At 65.9% G+C, this 15234-nt stretch overlaps 4 protein-coding genes across 9 annotated transcripts; 2 read left to right on the top strand and 2 right to left on the bottom strand.

The window, feature by feature from the left end:
• Positions 1 to 6: 6 nt before the first annotated feature.
• Positions 7 to 2271, top strand: MMS19 (MMS19 homolog, cytosolic iron-sulfur assembly component). Its single transcript, XM_050899207.1, has 10 exons — positions 7 to 36; positions 171 to 297; positions 381 to 481; positions 561 to 617; positions 729 to 915; positions 1021 to 1103; positions 1197 to 1361; positions 1447 to 1506; positions 1631 to 1731; positions 1810 to 2271. The coding sequence occupies exons 1-10, from the start codon at positions 7 to 9 to the stop codon at positions 1835 to 1837; spliced, it is 939 nt and encodes a 312-aa protein (XP_050755164.1). The 3' UTR covers positions 1838 to 2271.
• Positions 2272 to 2384: 113 nt separating this feature from the next.
• ZDHHC16 (zinc finger DHHC-type palmitoyltransferase 16) lies at positions 2385 to 6439 on the bottom strand. 4 transcript variants are annotated; one of them, XM_050899202.1, is made up of 10 exons: positions 6130 to 6439; positions 5708 to 5902; positions 5371 to 5459; positions 5119 to 5147; positions 4780 to 4913; positions 4503 to 4550; positions 3821 to 3906; positions 3393 to 3516; positions 3248 to 3318; positions 2385 to 2904 (listed from the first exon to the last, which is right to left on the bottom strand). In XM_050899202.1, exons 1-10 carry the CDS (start codon positions 6430 to 6432, stop codon positions 2790 to 2792), a joined length of 1194 nt encoding a protein of 397 aa, XP_050755159.1. In that variant the 5' UTR covers positions 6433 to 6439; the 3' UTR covers positions 2385 to 2789. The 4 variants fall into 4 exon arrangements, with proteins under 4 accessions (XP_050755159.1, XP_050755160.1, XP_050755162.1 ...); XM_050899203.1 differs by lacking the exon at positions 4503 to 4550; XM_050899205.1 differs by lacking the exon at positions 4503 to 4550 and having other exon boundaries at positions 2840 to 2904; positions 5371 to 5424.
• Positions 6440 to 9002: 2563 nt separating this feature from the next.
• On the top strand, positions 9003 to 11613 carry EXOSC1 (exosome component 1). 3 transcript variants are annotated; one of them, XM_050899020.1, is made up of 8 exons: positions 9003 to 9048; positions 9445 to 9560; positions 9744 to 9818; positions 10468 to 10556; positions 10795 to 10828; positions 10958 to 11008; positions 11105 to 11189; positions 11329 to 11613. In XM_050899020.1, the coding sequence occupies exons 1-8, from the start codon at positions 9018 to 9020 to the stop codon at positions 11433 to 11435; spliced, it is 588 nt and encodes a 195-aa protein (XP_050754977.1). In that variant the 5' UTR covers positions 9003 to 9017; the 3' UTR covers positions 11436 to 11613. The 3 variants fall into 3 exon arrangements, with proteins under 3 accessions (XP_050754977.1, XP_050754979.1, XP_050754980.1); XM_050899022.1 differs by lacking the exon at positions 9744 to 9818; XM_050899023.1 differs by lacking the exons at positions 9744 to 9818; positions 10468 to 10556; positions 10795 to 10828.
• Positions 11614 to 12201: 588 nt separating this feature from the next.
• PGAM1 (phosphoglycerate mutase 1) lies at positions 12202 to 14800 on the bottom strand. The gene is made up of 4 exons (XM_050898754.1): positions 14623 to 14800; positions 13990 to 14264; positions 13300 to 13480; positions 12202 to 13212 (listed from the first exon to the last, which is right to left on the bottom strand). The coding sequence occupies exons 1-4, from the start codon at positions 14759 to 14761 to the stop codon at positions 13043 to 13045; spliced, it is 765 nt and encodes a 254-aa protein (XP_050754711.1). The 5' UTR covers positions 14762 to 14800; the 3' UTR covers positions 12202 to 13042.
• Between the last annotated feature and the right edge of the window lie 434 nt (positions 14801 to 15234).

Genomic DNA, 15234 nt, shown 5'->3' with positions numbered 1-15234 from the left:
CTCCTCATGGCCTTCGTCTGCTCCTTGCCCCGCAATGTAAGTTGGCGAGGAGCAGGGTGGAGAGCAGCCCTGACCAAGTGCCCTCCTGCCTGGGTCCACAGCAAGCTCCACAGGCAGAAGAAGGGAGCAGCTGCAGCCCCGGGCTGTGACACGCTCCGTGTCTCTTCCAGGTGGCAATTCCTCAGCAGGAACGGCTGCTCCGGGAGCTGCTGGCGCTGAGCTGCTCCTGCAACTGCCTCTTCACGGCTACCACAGCTGCCAAGTGCTTCGCGGGGCTAGTGAACAAGCACCCAGCAGGTAAGGGGGCTGGGCAGGATGCCATGGGTCCCTGCCCACTGCTGGCAGGGGAATGGCTCAGCCTGTCCCTTCTGTGTCCCCAGGGCAGCAGCTGGATGAGATCCTGCAGCTTGCAGTGAACAGGATGGAGCCTGGCCTTGCGGAGGGGCCATGCCGAACGCAGGCACTCACCCTGCTGCTCTGGGTAAGGCCCGCCCTGGGTGCGGGAGGGGGAGAAAGCTGGGGGTGGCCAGCCTGGCGCTCATTCTGCTCTGCCTGCACAGGTGACCAAAGCCCTGGTGCTGCGCTACCACCCCCTGAGCTCCCGCCTGACGGACAAGGTAGGCGGCGGTGGGGCTGGGTGATGTCCGAGGAGCCTGCCTGCTCCCCCTGCGGCCGGCTGGGAACCCCCAGCGGCAGGGCGCCCCATCTCAGGGCTCTCTCCCTCACAGCTGCTGGGCCTGCTGGGAGATGCAGAGCTGGGCCCCGCTGCGGCCGACGGTTTCTCCCTGCTCATGGCCGAGTCCCCGGATGTGCTGCACAAGGGTTGCCACGCTGACGTGCGCATCATGTTCCGCCAGCGCTTCTTCACTGACAACGTCCCCAAGCTGGTGCAGGGCTTCCACGGGGCTGGCCCCGGTGAGCGGCCACCCCCAGCCTGGCCTCGCCACCCTGTACCCAGGGGACCTGAGCCGGCGTCCCCTCCTTCCCTTGGCTCCCTGTAACCACCTCTGCTCTCCACAGATACAAAGGCCAATTACCTGAAGGGCCTGTCCCATGTGCTCAACCACCTCCCCAAGCCTGTGCTGGTGACAGAGCTGCCCACGGTGAGAGCCAGCCTTGGTGGTGGGGGGGATTGTGGCAGTGCAGAGTGTATGGCTGGGAGTTACTCACGTCTCCTATGTCCTCCCCACCCGCAGCTGCTTTCCCTCCTGCTTGAGGCCTTGTCCTGCTCGGACCGCGTGGTGCAGCTCTCCACACTGAGCTGCCTCCAGCCGCTGCTGCTCGAAGCTCCCCAGATCATGAGCCTGCACGTCGACACACTGGTCACCAAGTTCCTCAGCCTCACCTCCAGCCCTACCATGGTGCGTGCACTCCCTCCTTCCTGACCCCCCCACCCCTCTCCTCCGCCCCTGCCCCTTCCGCTGCCCTCACCCCTGTCTGTTCCAGGCTGTCCGCATCGCCGCCCTGCGCTGTGCCCACGCGCTTACCAGCCTGCCCACAACAGTGGTAAGTGCTCCTGCAGCGGCCTGCTGCCTGCTCCTGCATGTAGAGGGGCGAGGGGGTCCCAAACCTCCTCCTGGGGGGCAGCCAGCACCCAGCTCTCTCACTAAGAGCCCTTTCTGTCCTACAGCTGCTCCCGTACAAGGCCCGAGTTATCCGGGTGCTGGCCAAGCCTTTGGATGACAAAAAGAGGCTGGTGCGGAAGGAAGCGGTGGCAGCACGGGGGGAATGGTGAGTGCGTGTGGCTGGAGCTGCTGGGGTGCTGGCGTGTTAGGGACGTGGCTGATGGCACCATCTCTGTCCCTGCAGGTTCCTGCTGGGGAGCCCGGGCAGGTGAGCGCCCTGCATCCCCTCCCTGTGCTGACTGACAATCTGACCGGGCCCCCGCTAACCCGCCAAGCCATCCAACCGATGCCACGGACCCTCGGAGCCCAGTACTGCCCTGAGTGCCGGGGCTGGAGCATGGGGGCCAGCAGACAGCACCCCTCACTGCAGCACCTTCCCGGCACCCCCGCCCTCTTCCCGGCACCCACAGAGGGGAAGGAGCTGTGCCGCTCGTGGCTTGCCCAGCCTCTGCTGCAGCCAGGGACAGTGACGGACAGACTCACCACGTGTGAGCGGAGAGGGCAGGCCTGTGCACATGTGTACGGTGTGTGGCAACCCATGCGCCACAGGAATAAATATATCTGTTTTGGTAATGCTGCAGGGGGTCTCCATGCAGCTCAGGCTGGGACCCCAGTGCCCTTATATATGTTGAGTAGCTAAAGGTACTGCTGGTTACAGGCGCTTACTCCTCTTTCAATGTTAGGGAATCACGTGGGTCCCTCTCTTCCCCTGTCCCCAGAAGTCTGCGCCCCCCCACCAGGGAAAAGAGTGAGGCTCCCTTAAAAAAAAAAAAAGTATTTATTGGATGGTCTTAAAAAGGCTCCCTAGGGAGTGCTTGGCGGGCAGGCGTGCCATCTTCTGCACCCAGCCCTGCCGGAGAGCTGAGCTGGGCCGCGTGCTGGCCCGTACCTCTGCTAGCGAGGGCAGCACCTTCAGCTAGAGCGGGGAGCAGCAGCTCTGCCGCCTTTCCCCCGGGGCCGCCTGCGGCCACCAAAGAGCCAAGAGAGCAGGCGTCCAGGCACCGACACTGTCCAAAGAGTTTCCCATGGCTCTGGCTCCGGTCAGCAATGTGTGCCAGCACCCACCTTCCGCCAGGCACCTGGGCCAAAGGGAGCCGTGGTGGCGGAGCGGGTCCCCTGTGCGCTCCCCTGCCTGCGGGGAGGGACGTCCGCAGCACCCGGGGCTCAGATGGCCAGGAGCGGTGCGTGCTGCTGGCTCACGCAGGGAGGCAGGTCCCAGCTCAGGCCTGTCCCGTGGGGCGGGTGAGGAGAGGGCAGCAGAACGCGGGTGAGCCAGTGCCTGTGGGGAGAGGAGTGAGGCTGCAGCAAAAAGCTGGTCTCGGTGCTTCTCAGCTCTGCAGAGCGGAGCCAGGGCTGTGAGCCCGTGTCCCTGAGCTGCCACTGTAGCTGAGCTCCTCAGCTGGGACTCTCTTGGCAAAGGGGTGCTGGGTAGGCCAGAGCTTGCCACTGGGCAGGGCTGAGGAGCCACAAGGTGGCTGATGCCTTGGTCCTCCATGCCTTGCAAAGCCCAGAGCAGCGCACAGCATGGGATACTCGCTGTCCTGCTCTGCCCCAGCGGCCCAGCACCCCCACGTGCTGCTGAGCCACCACCTTCCTGGGCAGAGGCTTCTCCGGGGCTTTACCTTGGCACGTCCACACCCAGGAACACCTTCCAGTTATCCCAGCTGCCGTAACTGTAGGGGTTCCTGAAGACCTGCAGGCCAGGGAGATGCACATCACGTCTGGCTCTGCCCCGGCCAGCCCTCCCGCCCTGCGGGCTGTGCTCACCTTGCCTTTCTTCTGCAGTCTCTGCCTCTCCTTCTTGTTGATGTGCCGCTCGATGCTGGTTTCCCCACGGGTGATGAGGGCAGCATGCCACAGCGTGAGGGCACCCAAGGCCAACGCAACCGAACTGGGGACAGCAAGGGACAGCAGGTTGCACACAGGCCTTCCTTCCCTGGCGCCGCAGCTCTGGGGGGCTCAGGCTGCCTTCCCGCACCCACAGCTGTGTAGGTAGGTCGGCTCATCTAATCCCCCGTGACAGAGCGCCAAAATCTCTCCTCCTCTGTGGCCCAAGAGCTGGCAGGGCAGGGACGTCTGTGCTAGAACAAGCCAGCCCAGCCCCGGGGAGGTAGAGGGTGAGCAATGTCACAAGGGCAGGAGGCTGCACGCTGCTTCCCCCAGCACCCTCACTCCCAGCCCCTGGGCCCCCTTACCTGCACAGGACCCAGAGGTAGACCACGCTCTTGTGGAAAGCTCGCTGGCGGAAGGAGAAGGTGGGTGGCGGGGTCTGGTAGTAGGTCTGAAAAAGGACCAGAGAGAGGGGGATTACCCAAACTGCTTTATAGCTTGAAGCCAGACAGAGGGACTGCTGCACCCCTCACTGATGCAGAGCTCGGACAGCTAGAAGGGACTGCGGCTGGAACCAACACAACAGCCAGGGCGATGGGGAGGCAGCCTGAGACAGCCACGAGACAGACAGACACCCGAGAGCTGGCACACGGGTGAGAAGCGGTGGGCTGGAGGTTGGGGGCAGGGAGCAGCCGTGGGACCGGTCAGGACACCGCACTGCACCGCAGCTGATGCTCAGGGCGAGATGCGTACGCACTGCTGCAGCTTCCCCAGGAGAGCAGGGCCTCAGCAGCACATGCCAAGCAGCTGCCACCAGCCAAAGCCCCTGGAAGCTGGGTGCACAGGGAAGCAGACCCCAAGCTGCTGGAGGCAGTGCCCACAGCAGAGCTGCCCAGCCAGCCCCGGCTCTCTGACGCATGAGACGAGCACGGGGGCTGGTTCTGGCTGTCGGGTGCTCCTGGAGAGCGGGGCCCCAAGCAGGACCCAGCCTGCAGGGCAGCTCTGCTCCACACTGCCTGGAGCAGCTGGGGGGCAGGGATGTCCCACCTGGTTGGCAGCCACCTGCAGTCTCTCCTTCTCAAGCAGTTTCATTCTCTAGGGGGAGGGAAAACAGGGCACCAGTTACGTGTCTCAGAGGAGGGGGCCCTTCCCCCTCACCCCCCCCGCAGGACCAGGGCAGCTGGGGGCCTCGCAGGAGGAGGGAGAGGGGAAGCAAAGTCACTACGCGGCCAGGCCTGGCCCAGCCTTGTTCTGCAAGCTCAGCCTGGGGAGCCCAGGCAGCCTCAGTGCGTGGCAGGGCGAGGGCCGGGGCCTGCCTGCTCACCTCGATGGCTGCGTAGGCATCCCGGAACATCTCCCAGCCGCTGATGCTGCAGTAGATGCAGCCCATGGTCATGAACAGGCAGAAGGAGAAGAAGTAGCGGTGGTTGTAGTGTCCCACACAGTTGTTTAGCCAGGCTGCCTCTGGGGTTAAAGGTATGTAACTGTGACAGACCATGGGTCCAAACCCACCCCAGGGACCAGGGCGGTTCTTCTGGGCCTGGCCCCCAGCACCCTTCCCTGCGCTGGCTGACTCGGGAGAGGAGTAGGGCAGGGAGAGAAGGGGGAAGCACGGCCGGCACCCCTCGGGAGAGTGCCGCGGGTTAGTACTGCAGAAGGATACGGCAGTGGTGGTCCATCTTCAGCACACACCTGGGAGGGAGGAGAGCAGCGCCAGTGTCAGTGCCAGCGCAAGCACCGCGTTTGGGAGGGGGCAGGCAGCCCCCCCCAGCCCTGCGGGCTGTGCGAGAGACGAGGCAAGAAGCCGGCAGAGCAGAGGGGAAGGGGCCCCCGTCTCGCAGTGTGGCAGGGGGCAAGGAGAGGGGTCCCAGAGGCTGCCCTGAGTGCTGTGGTGGGCAGAGGGAGGGAGCCCTACCTGTTGCAGATGCTGCAGTGGTGGGTGCGAGCCGGCTTGGGAGCAATGCATTTCCTGCAGATGGAGACGCCAGTGAGACCGTCCTTGGCCTGCGCACACATCAGAAGAGATTTGTGCACCCAAGCCCTGCACCCATCTCCTGCTCCCCATGCTCCTCACCTCCCCTGTGACCCCCCCCGCTGCCTCCCCACCCCGCACTGCCCAGCCTAGCTGCCCCGATCTGGAGGAGGCCGCCTGCAATGACGCCACCAGGCTGGTTTAGCGGTTCCCAGTGATCGTCCGTAGCTGGTCCCCAGTGCCCAGCTGGGAGAGGCTGCGCTCTCCGTTGGTGCCTCACCTGCGGTGGATGCCCGGGCGAGGTGGTGATGGCCATGTAGTAGTGGAAGACGATCATGATGAGGTTCCAGTGTCCGTAGGCGAGGTGCCAGCAGATCCAGGCAGGCGTGTAGGTCTGCAGGATGAGGGGCAGCAGGCAGATGTACACAATGGCCACGATGGAGCTCGTCAGCCCGATCACCAGTGCCACAAACACCTATGGGAAAGGGGCCTGGGTCACCAGAGTGGGCAGCACTGTCCCCTTGCTGCCTGGGGAGAGGCACGGGCAGGATACAGCCACAGGAAACCAATCTGAACCACACACTGAGGTCCCCACTCCCTTCCTGCCTAGAGCACAGGCAGCCCTGAGACTCAGCCGCCCCAGCAGCACGCTCGCCCCAGCCCCCAGAGCCGGGTGCCCCCTTGCCCAGCGAGGGTACTCACCACGCCAAACCACCGGGTGACGTGATCCACCAGCCAGTAGATGGGCTCGAAGAGGGAGTCGAGCACCACGTCGCCGTTGGTGAAGGAGTTGTAGAGCAGGGAGCGGAGGCAGAGGTGCCCGTAGTGCCACAGCTGCTCCGCCTGCCGTACCAGCTTAAACCGCCGCCGCCGGCCCAGCCGCAGGCACTTGAGGAGCAGGCGCATCACCGCCGCAAACATCCGCTGCCGGCTCCTCATCCCTGCCACGCCACGCCTGGGGGGAGAGGAGCTCAGCGTGGGCAGGCCACCCCGCTGCCTGGCCATCCCTCAGGAGGGGTCTCCCCTCCCGGATGCACTGATGCCGGTCACACAGCTGCCTGCACTGGCTCTGCCAGACGCCTGCCTGCACAGCAGGGCAGGGGCCTCTCCTTCGCCCTGCACAAGGATGCAGAGCAGGGGGAGCTGAGCCTAGACTCCTGGAGGCCGTGGGGCCGCTGTCGCTGGGACGGCTCTCTGCGTGGAGCGGGGGGCACAGGCCCCTCAGTGTCTGGGCTCAGATGCTCTCTGGTCCCATCTCGTCTTTCCCGGCAGGGAGGGGGCCGGGGGAGCGACATGGAGAGTCTGACTCAGAGGAAACCAGAGAAGGTACGAGCATCCAGGATGCTGGGCCAGTTCCAGGGACGATCCCAGACCCAGCCCTTTCCAACAGGTTCGGAAACGGGGGAACCCGCACAAGACGTATGCAGAGGAGCCGGGCCAGGATTACCTCTCCTCCCCTAGTCCCTCTCCTCACCCCGAAAAAGCAGGGCCTGGATGCTACTTCTCTTCACCTCAACCTCTGGACCAAGCCGCAGAGGCCACCCTGCACCTTTCCCAACCTCACAGCCCCGCTCCAACAGTCCCAACACTTTTCCCCTTTCCCTCGCCTGGATCCACCTCGGACAATGCCACACACCGGCGAAGGAGCGGCCCAGGGGCAGCCCCAGGCCGAGGTGATGCTGTGCAGTGCTCCCCTGCCTGCTGAGCCCCTTGTCCCACCCGAGAGCTGCGCTGGGAGCAAGGAGGAACCCGAGCTGGCCCAGCAGCCACGAAAATGATCTGCAGGGCTGGTGCCCCCAGGCCTCCGTGCAGGCAGTGCCCATCAATATCAAGCAGCGAGGCTGCCCCGGGGTCCTGCCAAGGCACGTTCTGAGCCTGGGCCAAGAGCTCGCCTCGGCACGGCGCCAGGCAGTGGTGCCACACCGCAGAGTCCCTCCAGCGGCGACCGGCTCCCTGTGCTGCTGTACCCACTGCACAGCTGCCGGGCAGCAGCAGGGAGGGTAAGGGCAGGAGCTGCAGCATCCAGATGGGCTGTCCAAAGGAGCCAGGGGCTCCCCTCTGCCCTGCCAGACAAGCGTGGGGCTGACCCCAAGGCTGGGAGCAGCTGGACATGAGGACACCAGACCCACCAGCCCACCCCAGGTCACAGGCATGGCTCCTGCAAACCCCAGTGCCACCCCCTTCCCCATGTTTCCTCTTGATTTTGCCAAGATCTTTCCTCTGAAACACGTCAGGTGCAAAGTGGAGCAACAACTTCCTGCTGTGCCGCCTTTGGGTGGCACCCGTCCCCATGTTGTCAGTGTGGTAAGAGATAAAATGCTGCAGCCAACAGCAGGTCTTGGGGTCAGCCCTCCCCCCCAAACACAGAGCACCTCCCTGCCCCTCAGAGGTTTCCTCACCTACAACAGCTGGCAGCTGCTGAGCAGGGAGCCCACAGGGGAGGCAGCCAGCCTGCCCCAGGGCAGGACCCCCCTCTGTCCCCAGGCACCTGCCTGCAGACAGCGGCACAGCCACAGGGCCGAGGCTGCAGCAGAGCCATGCACCCTCCCTGGCCCAGTCAGGCACTGGGGCTTCAACCCCCACCCTGCCCACGGCCCTCCCCACATACCAGTCGGGCACTGAGCCCACGGGGATGGGACTGCAACTACCAGCACAGCCAAGATCACAGGCAACATCACGGCAGGAGGGAACTTTAGATTCGGCCCTACCCCAGGCACAGCCAGGGCCCTGCTCCTGCCGGGTCCAGCCACCCAGACCCAGCCCTGTGGCACCCTCCAGTGGCGCCCAGCTCCACAACGCCCAGCTCCCCCAGTTCAGTAGCACCCGGCCTCACGGCACCAAGACACTCTCTGGCACCCAGCCCCATTACGCAAAGGCTGCCCATACCAACAGCAAAAAGCCCTCAGCCCCACTGCATCCAGCCCCGTAACACCCGGGATCCCCAGCCCCACAGCACCCCCAGCCCCTCCAAGCCCACAGCATCCCCCCCATTGCCTCCCAACCCCGTAGCACCCCCAGGGCCACAGCACACACCCCCGCTGCCTCCCAGGCCCACAGCACTCCCAACCTCACAGCACCCCCAGCCTCTCCAGGCCCATGGTATCCCCCCATTGCCTCCCAGCCCCACACCACCCCAAGCCCCTCAAGGCCCACAGCACCCCTATATTGCCTCCCAGCCCGTCCGGGCCCACAGCACCCCCCCATCGCCTCCCAGCCCCACAGCACCCCCAGCCCCCTGGAGGCCCACGGTCCATCCCAGGCCCACGACACCCCGCAGCAACAGCCCCGTCCGGCGCCGCCGACCTGCCGCCCGCGCCCCGCCGCCTGCCGCCTCCATGCCCGGCGGCCCGCCGCCCTCACGGCCCCACGGGCAGCGCCCGCCGCCCCGCGCACTGCGCCTGCGCGCCGACTGCGCAGAGCATGCCGGGAAGCTCCCTCCGCCGGCGCCGGACTACAACTCCCAGCGGGCAGCACGCGCAGGCTTCGTGCCTGACAGGGGAGAGCCAACAGCCGCACCGCTTACGGCGCGGCCTTGCTGCCGGGGACCAATGGGGTGAGGTCTTTCTGCGGACGAACTCCCGGCAGCGAACATGGCGCCTCCCGCTCGGTACTGCGTCCCCGGTGAGTGCGGGCCCGGGCGGCTCGGGGAGTGCTGGCCGGGGAGGGGCGGTGGGGTGCCCGGGGTAGGGGAGGGGGCTCTCGGTTGCTTGAGGTAGAGGGTGGCCCGGGGCTGGCGGGTGCCCGGGGTAGGGGAGGGGGAGTATGGGAGAGGGCGGCCTGGAGCCGAGGGGCCGCGGGAGGGGGCTGTGGAGGGGGGTTTGCCCCGGGGGGTGCAGGAAAGGACTGACCCGGGGCTGGGGCGGCTGCCCCGCCGCACAGGGTCGGCCAGGAGCGGGCACTGTGCCCGGGGTGCAAGCAAGGGCAGGCTTGGGGCGGTGCGGAGCCTGGGACCCCCGGGAGCGGGACCAGGACGCACGGTGCCCTGGCAGCGTCAGCCCCTGAGCCCCTGTCCCTTAGGCGAGCGGCTGTGCAGCACGGAGGAGGCCACGGCTGGCAGCGGGACTTACACCCGGCACGGCTTCATCTTCTCCTCGCTGGCTGGCTGCCTGGAGAAGAGGAGCGAGGACAGCGGGGTGAGCATGGCCGCAGCACGTGCTGCCCTTCGCCAGAGCCGGGCGCCGAGGCTGCGCAGCCCCTTCCCAGTTGGGGAATTGGGCTTCGACGGGGTTCGGCCGGTGCCTGCTGTGAGCCTGGTCCCGCGTGATCCTGCACGCGGGCCGTGCCCCAAGCTAACCCTCGTGTCTGCTGCCCTGCAGCTGCCCGTTGTGTCGGTGGTGAGAGACACCGAGTCCCAGCTCCTGCCCAACGTGGGGGCCGTGGTGATGTGCAAGGTAGGGCGCCGGAGTGCACCGCGATGGCAAACTGCACAGCCTTTGCTCTCTCTGCCTCGTGCTGACCTTTGTTCCTGCGCGCGTATGGGGTGGGATGGGGAGCCCCTGGGCTCGTTAGTATCCTCTGTACAACTCCCAGCAGGGCAGAGGCAGCCCAGTGGCTCCCTTGGGTCCCTCGCTCACAAAGAAGCCAGATATTGGCGTGGGGTACGCCTGCCTCTCGCCTTTGCCTGCTCTGAGGGCAGGCAGAAAGGGCCCCGAGGCCCTGCCTCTCCCTTCCAGAACTCTTTCTGGGGCAGGGTGCGTGGAGGGCAGTGCCCGGGGCAGCTCGGAGAAAGGGTGGCACAGACCAGGGATTAATTTCCTTACGGTTCTGATGGTGGGAGAGGGACTGGGATCACAGCAGGTCTCGGCTGTATTCGCGTGTCTCGAGTTGCACAAGTGTCATCTTCCTCGCCTGGCTCGCTGCCCGGCGTCCCACCTCCGCCACCACTACTTTGGGCACAAGGAGGCGGCGGCCAAGTGAGACGTGAGCTCCCTGCATACAGCCCCGTCCTGCCTGCACCCTGCCCTTTCCCTGCCTGGAGTGGGGTGCGCTGGGGTGAGAGCAGGCCTGTGCTGGCACCGATTCCCCTTTTCCTCCGGACAGGTTTGCAGCATTAACTCTCGCTTTGCCAAGGTGCACATCCTGTACGTCGGCTCCACGCCCCTGAAATCCACCTTCCGGGGGACCATACGGTAGGGAGAGGGCTGGGTTGCCCGCGAGACGGGGTGCCCGAGCGCCCCATCCTCAAGGGGGGAGGAAGGCTTTTCTGGGCGGCGCAGCTGGCTGCCCTGGCGGGAGCTCTGCCCAGAGCACCGGGCAGGTGTCCAGCAAGTGCCGGCGAGCGCCCAGGGAGGCCGGGGCAGCTCCTGCTGCAGGCTGGAGAGTCGCCTTTGCTCGCTGGCGCTCAGATCCCTCCGTCTCCTTTTTCAGGAGAGAAGATATTCGAGCCACGGAGAAAGATAAGGTCAGTGAGGCGCTGCTGGTGACCATGCTACCGCAGCCGCCCCCGCTTTCTGCTGGTGGGGGGCACCTGTCCCACCGCTGACGAGCACCCCGACGTGCTGTGTGGTTTTGCCTGCTCTCTCCCGTGCAGGTAGAAGTGTACAAGAGTTTCCGCCCCGGTGACATAGTCCTGGCCAAAGTCGTATCCTTTCCCCTCGCGCCGGGAGGGCCTGCCAGGGACAGCGGGTTTGCTCGAGTCCCCTCGGGGAGGCCTTTCCCTTAACCCCTGTCTAACCAGATCTCCCTGGGGGACGCGCAGTCCAACTACCTGCTGAGCACGGCGGAGAATGAGCTGGGCGTGGTGGTGGCACACAGCGAGGCAGGTAGGGACGGGCCGCGGGGCCCAGGCTCGGACAGTTCTGCCTCATCCCTGCCTGAGGGGCAGCTGATGCGGCCTCCTCCCCTTCCGCACGGAGGAACGCAATTTCAGGAAGGGGAACCTCTGACGTGTGGCGTCCCTAGGGGTGCAGATGGTGCCCATCAGCTGGTGCGAGATGCAGTGCCCGCAGACGCACACCAAGGACTTCCGTAAGGTGGCCCGTGTGCAGCCCCAGTTCCTGCAGACCTAGCAGCCCCCGAGGAGCTGCAGGGACCCTGCAGGGACCCTGCAGGGCGAGGGGCTGCCGGGCTGGGCTCCGTGGGGCCAGAGCAGCCTCTCCTCCACACGTGCGGGAGGCTGGAACAGCCGGACAGGCCCTCGCTCGCAGGATGGATTTTCTATTTCTGGATAATAAATACTTTTTGAGAGCTCTTTGCTCTGCTCAGTTACGGCCCAGAGGGGTGGCCGGGGCCACCTGCAGCGCGCTGGTCTGGCTCCCGTAGCGGAGCCGTTGAGGGGACAGCTTCCCCAGCGCTGCGGCCGGGAGGAAGCGGGTGTTCCCAGCCTGCTGCCAGGGAAGGGGAACAACCCAGAGGCTTTACTGCAGCGAGGCGGACGGCACGGAGCTCTGGTTTGCGGCTGGGCGGCGCTGGCACCACGTTGGTTTCCCCACATCGGTGTCAAGCACGGAGAAGAGCTTGTCTCCCCACCCCTGCGCTGATAACCAGCACAGGCTGCGGCTGCGCTCAACCCCGGGGTGCCACATCTCCCCCGGCCACACGTGCCCTGGGGACGAGGGTGTGCCGCACCCAGAGCCTTAAAAGCACCGGGCGGCAGGGATTGCGGAGCTGTGCTTTGCTCCCCCGAGCCCAGCACACTGTCTGCACCCCCGCGTCTGCGCCCAGCAGCGACTGCTGCCTCGCACACACGTGACAGGAGACTGAGGGAGGCGCTGGGCGCCGGAGGGAGCCCCACACGCCCGGGAGCACGTGGCGCAGGAAATCACGGACACCTCGTTATTGCGCATTACTCCTTTATTGAACTGGAACAAGACAGCTGCTATTGTTGGACAGTTACACTGACCCCGTGCAAGCCCAGGCTCGCGGCGCCGGCAGAGGGGGAGGCCACAGCGACAGGGCCACGTACACACACGTGGGATGGGGCACAACGGCACCTGCTTCACCAGCAGGACTAGGATGGGCTTCGGCTGGGGGAAGTGTGTGGCGGACACGAACCTCCAAACAACCCGCTCCCTCCCTCGCCCTTGTCCAAAGGCAATAAGTTAAAGCAGGGGCTGGCAGAGCTAGGTCCAGAGTCGCGAGTGCCACCCTTGGGCGCTGTACCACATGCACCAAAATACAATCCTCTCGGTGTCTACGCATCCCGGTCCTTGTGCCACACACCCACGAGGGGACGGGGTACCCATCTTGGTCGCTGCCTGCGCTGCGCTCGCCCCACTGCTCCCAGGATGACTAAATCAAGCAACAAAACTACAGTAACCGGGTGACGAGAGCTGCCGGGGAAGCAAAGCAGAGGAGGAGCCTGGCACGGCGAGGGATCGCTCGGCGCGTCCCCCTGCAGACGGGGCCCGAGGGCTGGGATCTCGGCGCGGAGAGGTGTGCGGTCGCTGCCCGGCAGAGCCAGGGCTCCCTTTCACACCAGACCTCCGCGCGCACGGCCCCTTGCCCCCGGGCCCTCAGGCTGTCTGCAGAGGGGAGCCTGGTCCCGAGGGAACGGGCCTAATCCGGGGGAGCTGCTCCAGCTCCGCAGCTCCAAGTTCCTACGGCTGTGGGGGGTGTGCACAGAGGGGTGGGGGATGGCGGGGGGCTCTACTACGTGCTAGCCTGCTGCCCGCCCTCACTTCTTGACCTTGCCCTGAGCAGCGACGGCCTCCATGGCCTTGCGCACCGTCTCCTCATCCCCCAGGAACTGCATGGGCTTGACGGGTTTCAGGTTCTTGTCCAGCTCGTAGACGATAGGGATGCCGGTGGGCAGGTTCAGCTCCATGATGGCCTCTTCCGACATTCCTGCAAACACAGAGGTGCCGTCACTTGCGGCCCTGCTCGCACAGTGCCAGCCGGGGCAGCGGGGAGACCCCCGCAGGGCTGACATACCTTCCAGGTGCTTGACAATCCCACGCAGGCTATTGCCGTGGGCAGCAATAAGGACTCGCTTGCCCTCTTTGATCTGTGGGACGATTTCCTCGTTCCAGAAAGGCAGAGCCCGGGCGATCGTGTCCTTCAGGCTCTCGCACGTCGGCAGCTGGTCCTCCGTCAGGTCAGCGTAGCGACGGTCCTGGGGGGAACGGCCACGCTCACGCAGCAGCCCAACGCAGTGCGGGAAGGTGGTGGCAGGGCCTTCATCCCCCCCACCCCAAAATTCTCTGCCCAGGGACCTGCTACACGTAGTGGAAAGCCGGGCTTGGAAGCAAAGAAGCGCCTTTGAGGTTTGAGTCTGTGCTCAGCTACAGTTGGAGCTCTGAACCGCTCCTAGGGAAAGCCGCACATCACTTGCTCTGGGCAAAGAGACCAGAGCAAACATCCATGCACGGGTCATGGCACTAATGATTAACAGAGGTATCGTCCCCTCCGCTTTGAATCTGTCCGTGCAATGCCCAGGGGTTCAACTCCCCAGGGAGGGAGCGGGACAAACTCAGCCCAACGCCAACCAGCACCATACACAACAGTCCTGGCTGCTGCAACAGACAGAGGAGACTTTGCGGAGGAAGCCAGACCACGCTGCAGGGACCTAAGGTGGCTTTTAGGAGCCTCCCAGCAAAGCAGACAAAGAGCAACGGGTCTTACCTTGCTGATAGTGCTGTAGAAGGGGTGATCGGACTGCATGGGAGGCGGAGGGATGTCATACGAGCGCCTCCAGATCTTCACCTGCGCCTCGCCATGCTTCGCCGCCGTCTCAGCCTTGTTCAAACCGGTGAGAGCCCCGTAGTGCCTCTCATTCAGGCGCCAGGTTCGGATAACGGGTAACCACATCTGATCGATGGCATCCAGGACAGTCCAGAGGGTACGGATGGCCCGTTTCTGTACCGAGGTGAAGCAGATGTCGAACTCGTAGCCAGCATCTGGAAAAGACCGGGGAAGGTGGGGGGGGGGGGAGACACGGGACACCGGGGACGTGAGTGCCGGGCCTTACGCAACCGGTGAGGGGCCAAGGGCGGTGGCCTCACCGCACTGGTACCGGTCGCGTCCCCGCCGCCGCCGGCCCGCCCTAAGGGGCGGGCCGGCGGCGGCGGGGACGCGACCGGTACCGGAGAACCGCGTGTCCCCCCCCGTACCTGAGGTACTGGAGCCCCCCCCCCCCGGCACCGGAGGCCTTCCCCCCGGCATCGGAGTGCCCCAAAACCACCGCCATTGGGCCCGAAGCGGCCGCACCACCCCCCCTCACGGCCTACTCCCCCCCCCGCTGCCTGTCACCGGTACCTCGGAGGGCCTCGCCGCCGCGCCGCGCCTCTTGCTGACCGGCGGGGCTGAGATCGGCATCGTACCAACCGCTGAAGCGGTTCTCCAGGTTCCAGGCGCTCTCGCCGTGGCGGACGAGGACGAGGCGGTAGGCGGCCATGGCGGAGGAGCGGAGCTGAAGGGAGGTCGGTGCGCGCGCGCGCTCTCGCCTCACGCTGCCGCCGCTACTGCCGCGCGCGACTGACGCTACCGGCGCCGCCCCGCCCTTCCCCACGCGGCGATGGGGGGGGGGGGGGGGGGGGGGGGGGGGGGGGGGGGGGGGGGCTGGCGCGCATGCGCAAAGCGGCGGGCGGGCGGAGGCGCACGTAGCGCATGGCGCGGCCGCGAAGGGCGGCGCGACCTTCAGGGCGTGACGTCACCGCGCCGTAATGCACGAGCAGTAACCCGTCGTGGCTGCTCACCCGTGCCGGGCGCCGACGCGGCTACGGACTCGGTGTGAACGGTTCCATACAGGTGCGGCACCGGCGGTGCCTTCTCCCCCTGCAGGGGGACGTCAGACAGACTCTCTTGCTGACGGCTAGCCCTAGGCCCCTCGAGTCTCCCATCCAAGCCTCAACCGGGCGCGACCCCGCT

This window comes from Gymnogyps californianus, chromosome 6 (assembly GCF_018139145.2).
Source record: "Gymnogyps californianus isolate 813 chromosome 6, ASM1813914v2, whole genome shotgun sequence".
In the NCBI taxonomy this organism is placed as follows: Eukaryota; Metazoa; Chordata; class Aves; order Accipitriformes; family Cathartidae; genus Gymnogyps; species Gymnogyps californianus.
This window is presented reverse-complemented; position numbering and strand designations above follow the sequence as displayed.

Excerpts from the sequence above, each read along its gene's own strand:
- MMS19 (XM_050899207.1), top strand. The coding sequence starts at position 7 with ATGGCCTTCGTCTGCTCCTTGCCCCGCAAT. Across the intron at positions 37-170 it reads TCTGCTCCTTGCCCCGCAAT|GTGGCAATTCCTCAGCAGGA; the intron begins GTAAGTTGGCGA and ends TGTCTCTTCCAG. Across the intron at positions 1,732-1,809 it reads GTGGCAGCACGGGGGGAATG|GTTCCTGCTGGGGAGCCCGG; the intron begins GTGAGTGCGTGT and ends CTGTCCCTGCAG.
- ZDHHC16 (XM_050899202.1), bottom strand. The coding sequence starts at position 6,432 with ATGGCCAGGCAGCGGGGTGGCCTGCCCACGCTGAGCTCCTCTCCCCCC. Across the intron at positions 5,460-5,707 it reads CGCCCGGGCATCCACCGCAG|GCCAAGGACGGTCTCACTGG; the intron begins GTGAGGCACCAA and ends ATGTGTGCGCAG. Across the intron at positions 2,905-3,247 it reads CTGGGTGTGGACGTGCCAAG|GCACTGGCTCACCCGCGTTC; the intron begins GTAAAGCCCCGG and ends CTCTCCCCACAG.
- EXOSC1 (XM_050899020.1), top strand. The coding sequence starts at position 9,018 with ATGGCGCCTCCCGCTCGGTACTGCGTCCCCG. Across the intron at positions 9,819-10,467 it reads GGGCCGTGGTGATGTGCAAG|GTTTGCAGCATTAACTCTCG; the intron begins GTAGGGCGCCGG and ends TCCTCCGGACAG. Across the intron at positions 10,557-10,794 it reads ACCTTCCGGGGGACCATACG|GAGAGAAGATATTCGAGCCA; the intron begins GTAGGGAGAGGG and ends CTCCTTTTTCAG.
- PGAM1 (XM_050898754.1), bottom strand. The coding sequence starts at position 14,761 with ATGGCCGCCTACCGCCTCGTCCTCGTCCGCCACGGCGAGAGCGCCTGG. Across the intron at positions 14,265-14,622 it reads CGGCGGCGAGGCCCTCCGAG|ATGCTGGCTACGAGTTCGAC; the intron begins GTACCGGTGACA and ends GGTCTTTTCCAG. Across the intron at positions 13,481-13,989 it reads TCTACAGCACTATCAGCAAG|GACCGTCGCTACGCTGACCT; the intron begins GTAAGACCCGTT and ends CGTTCCCCCCAG.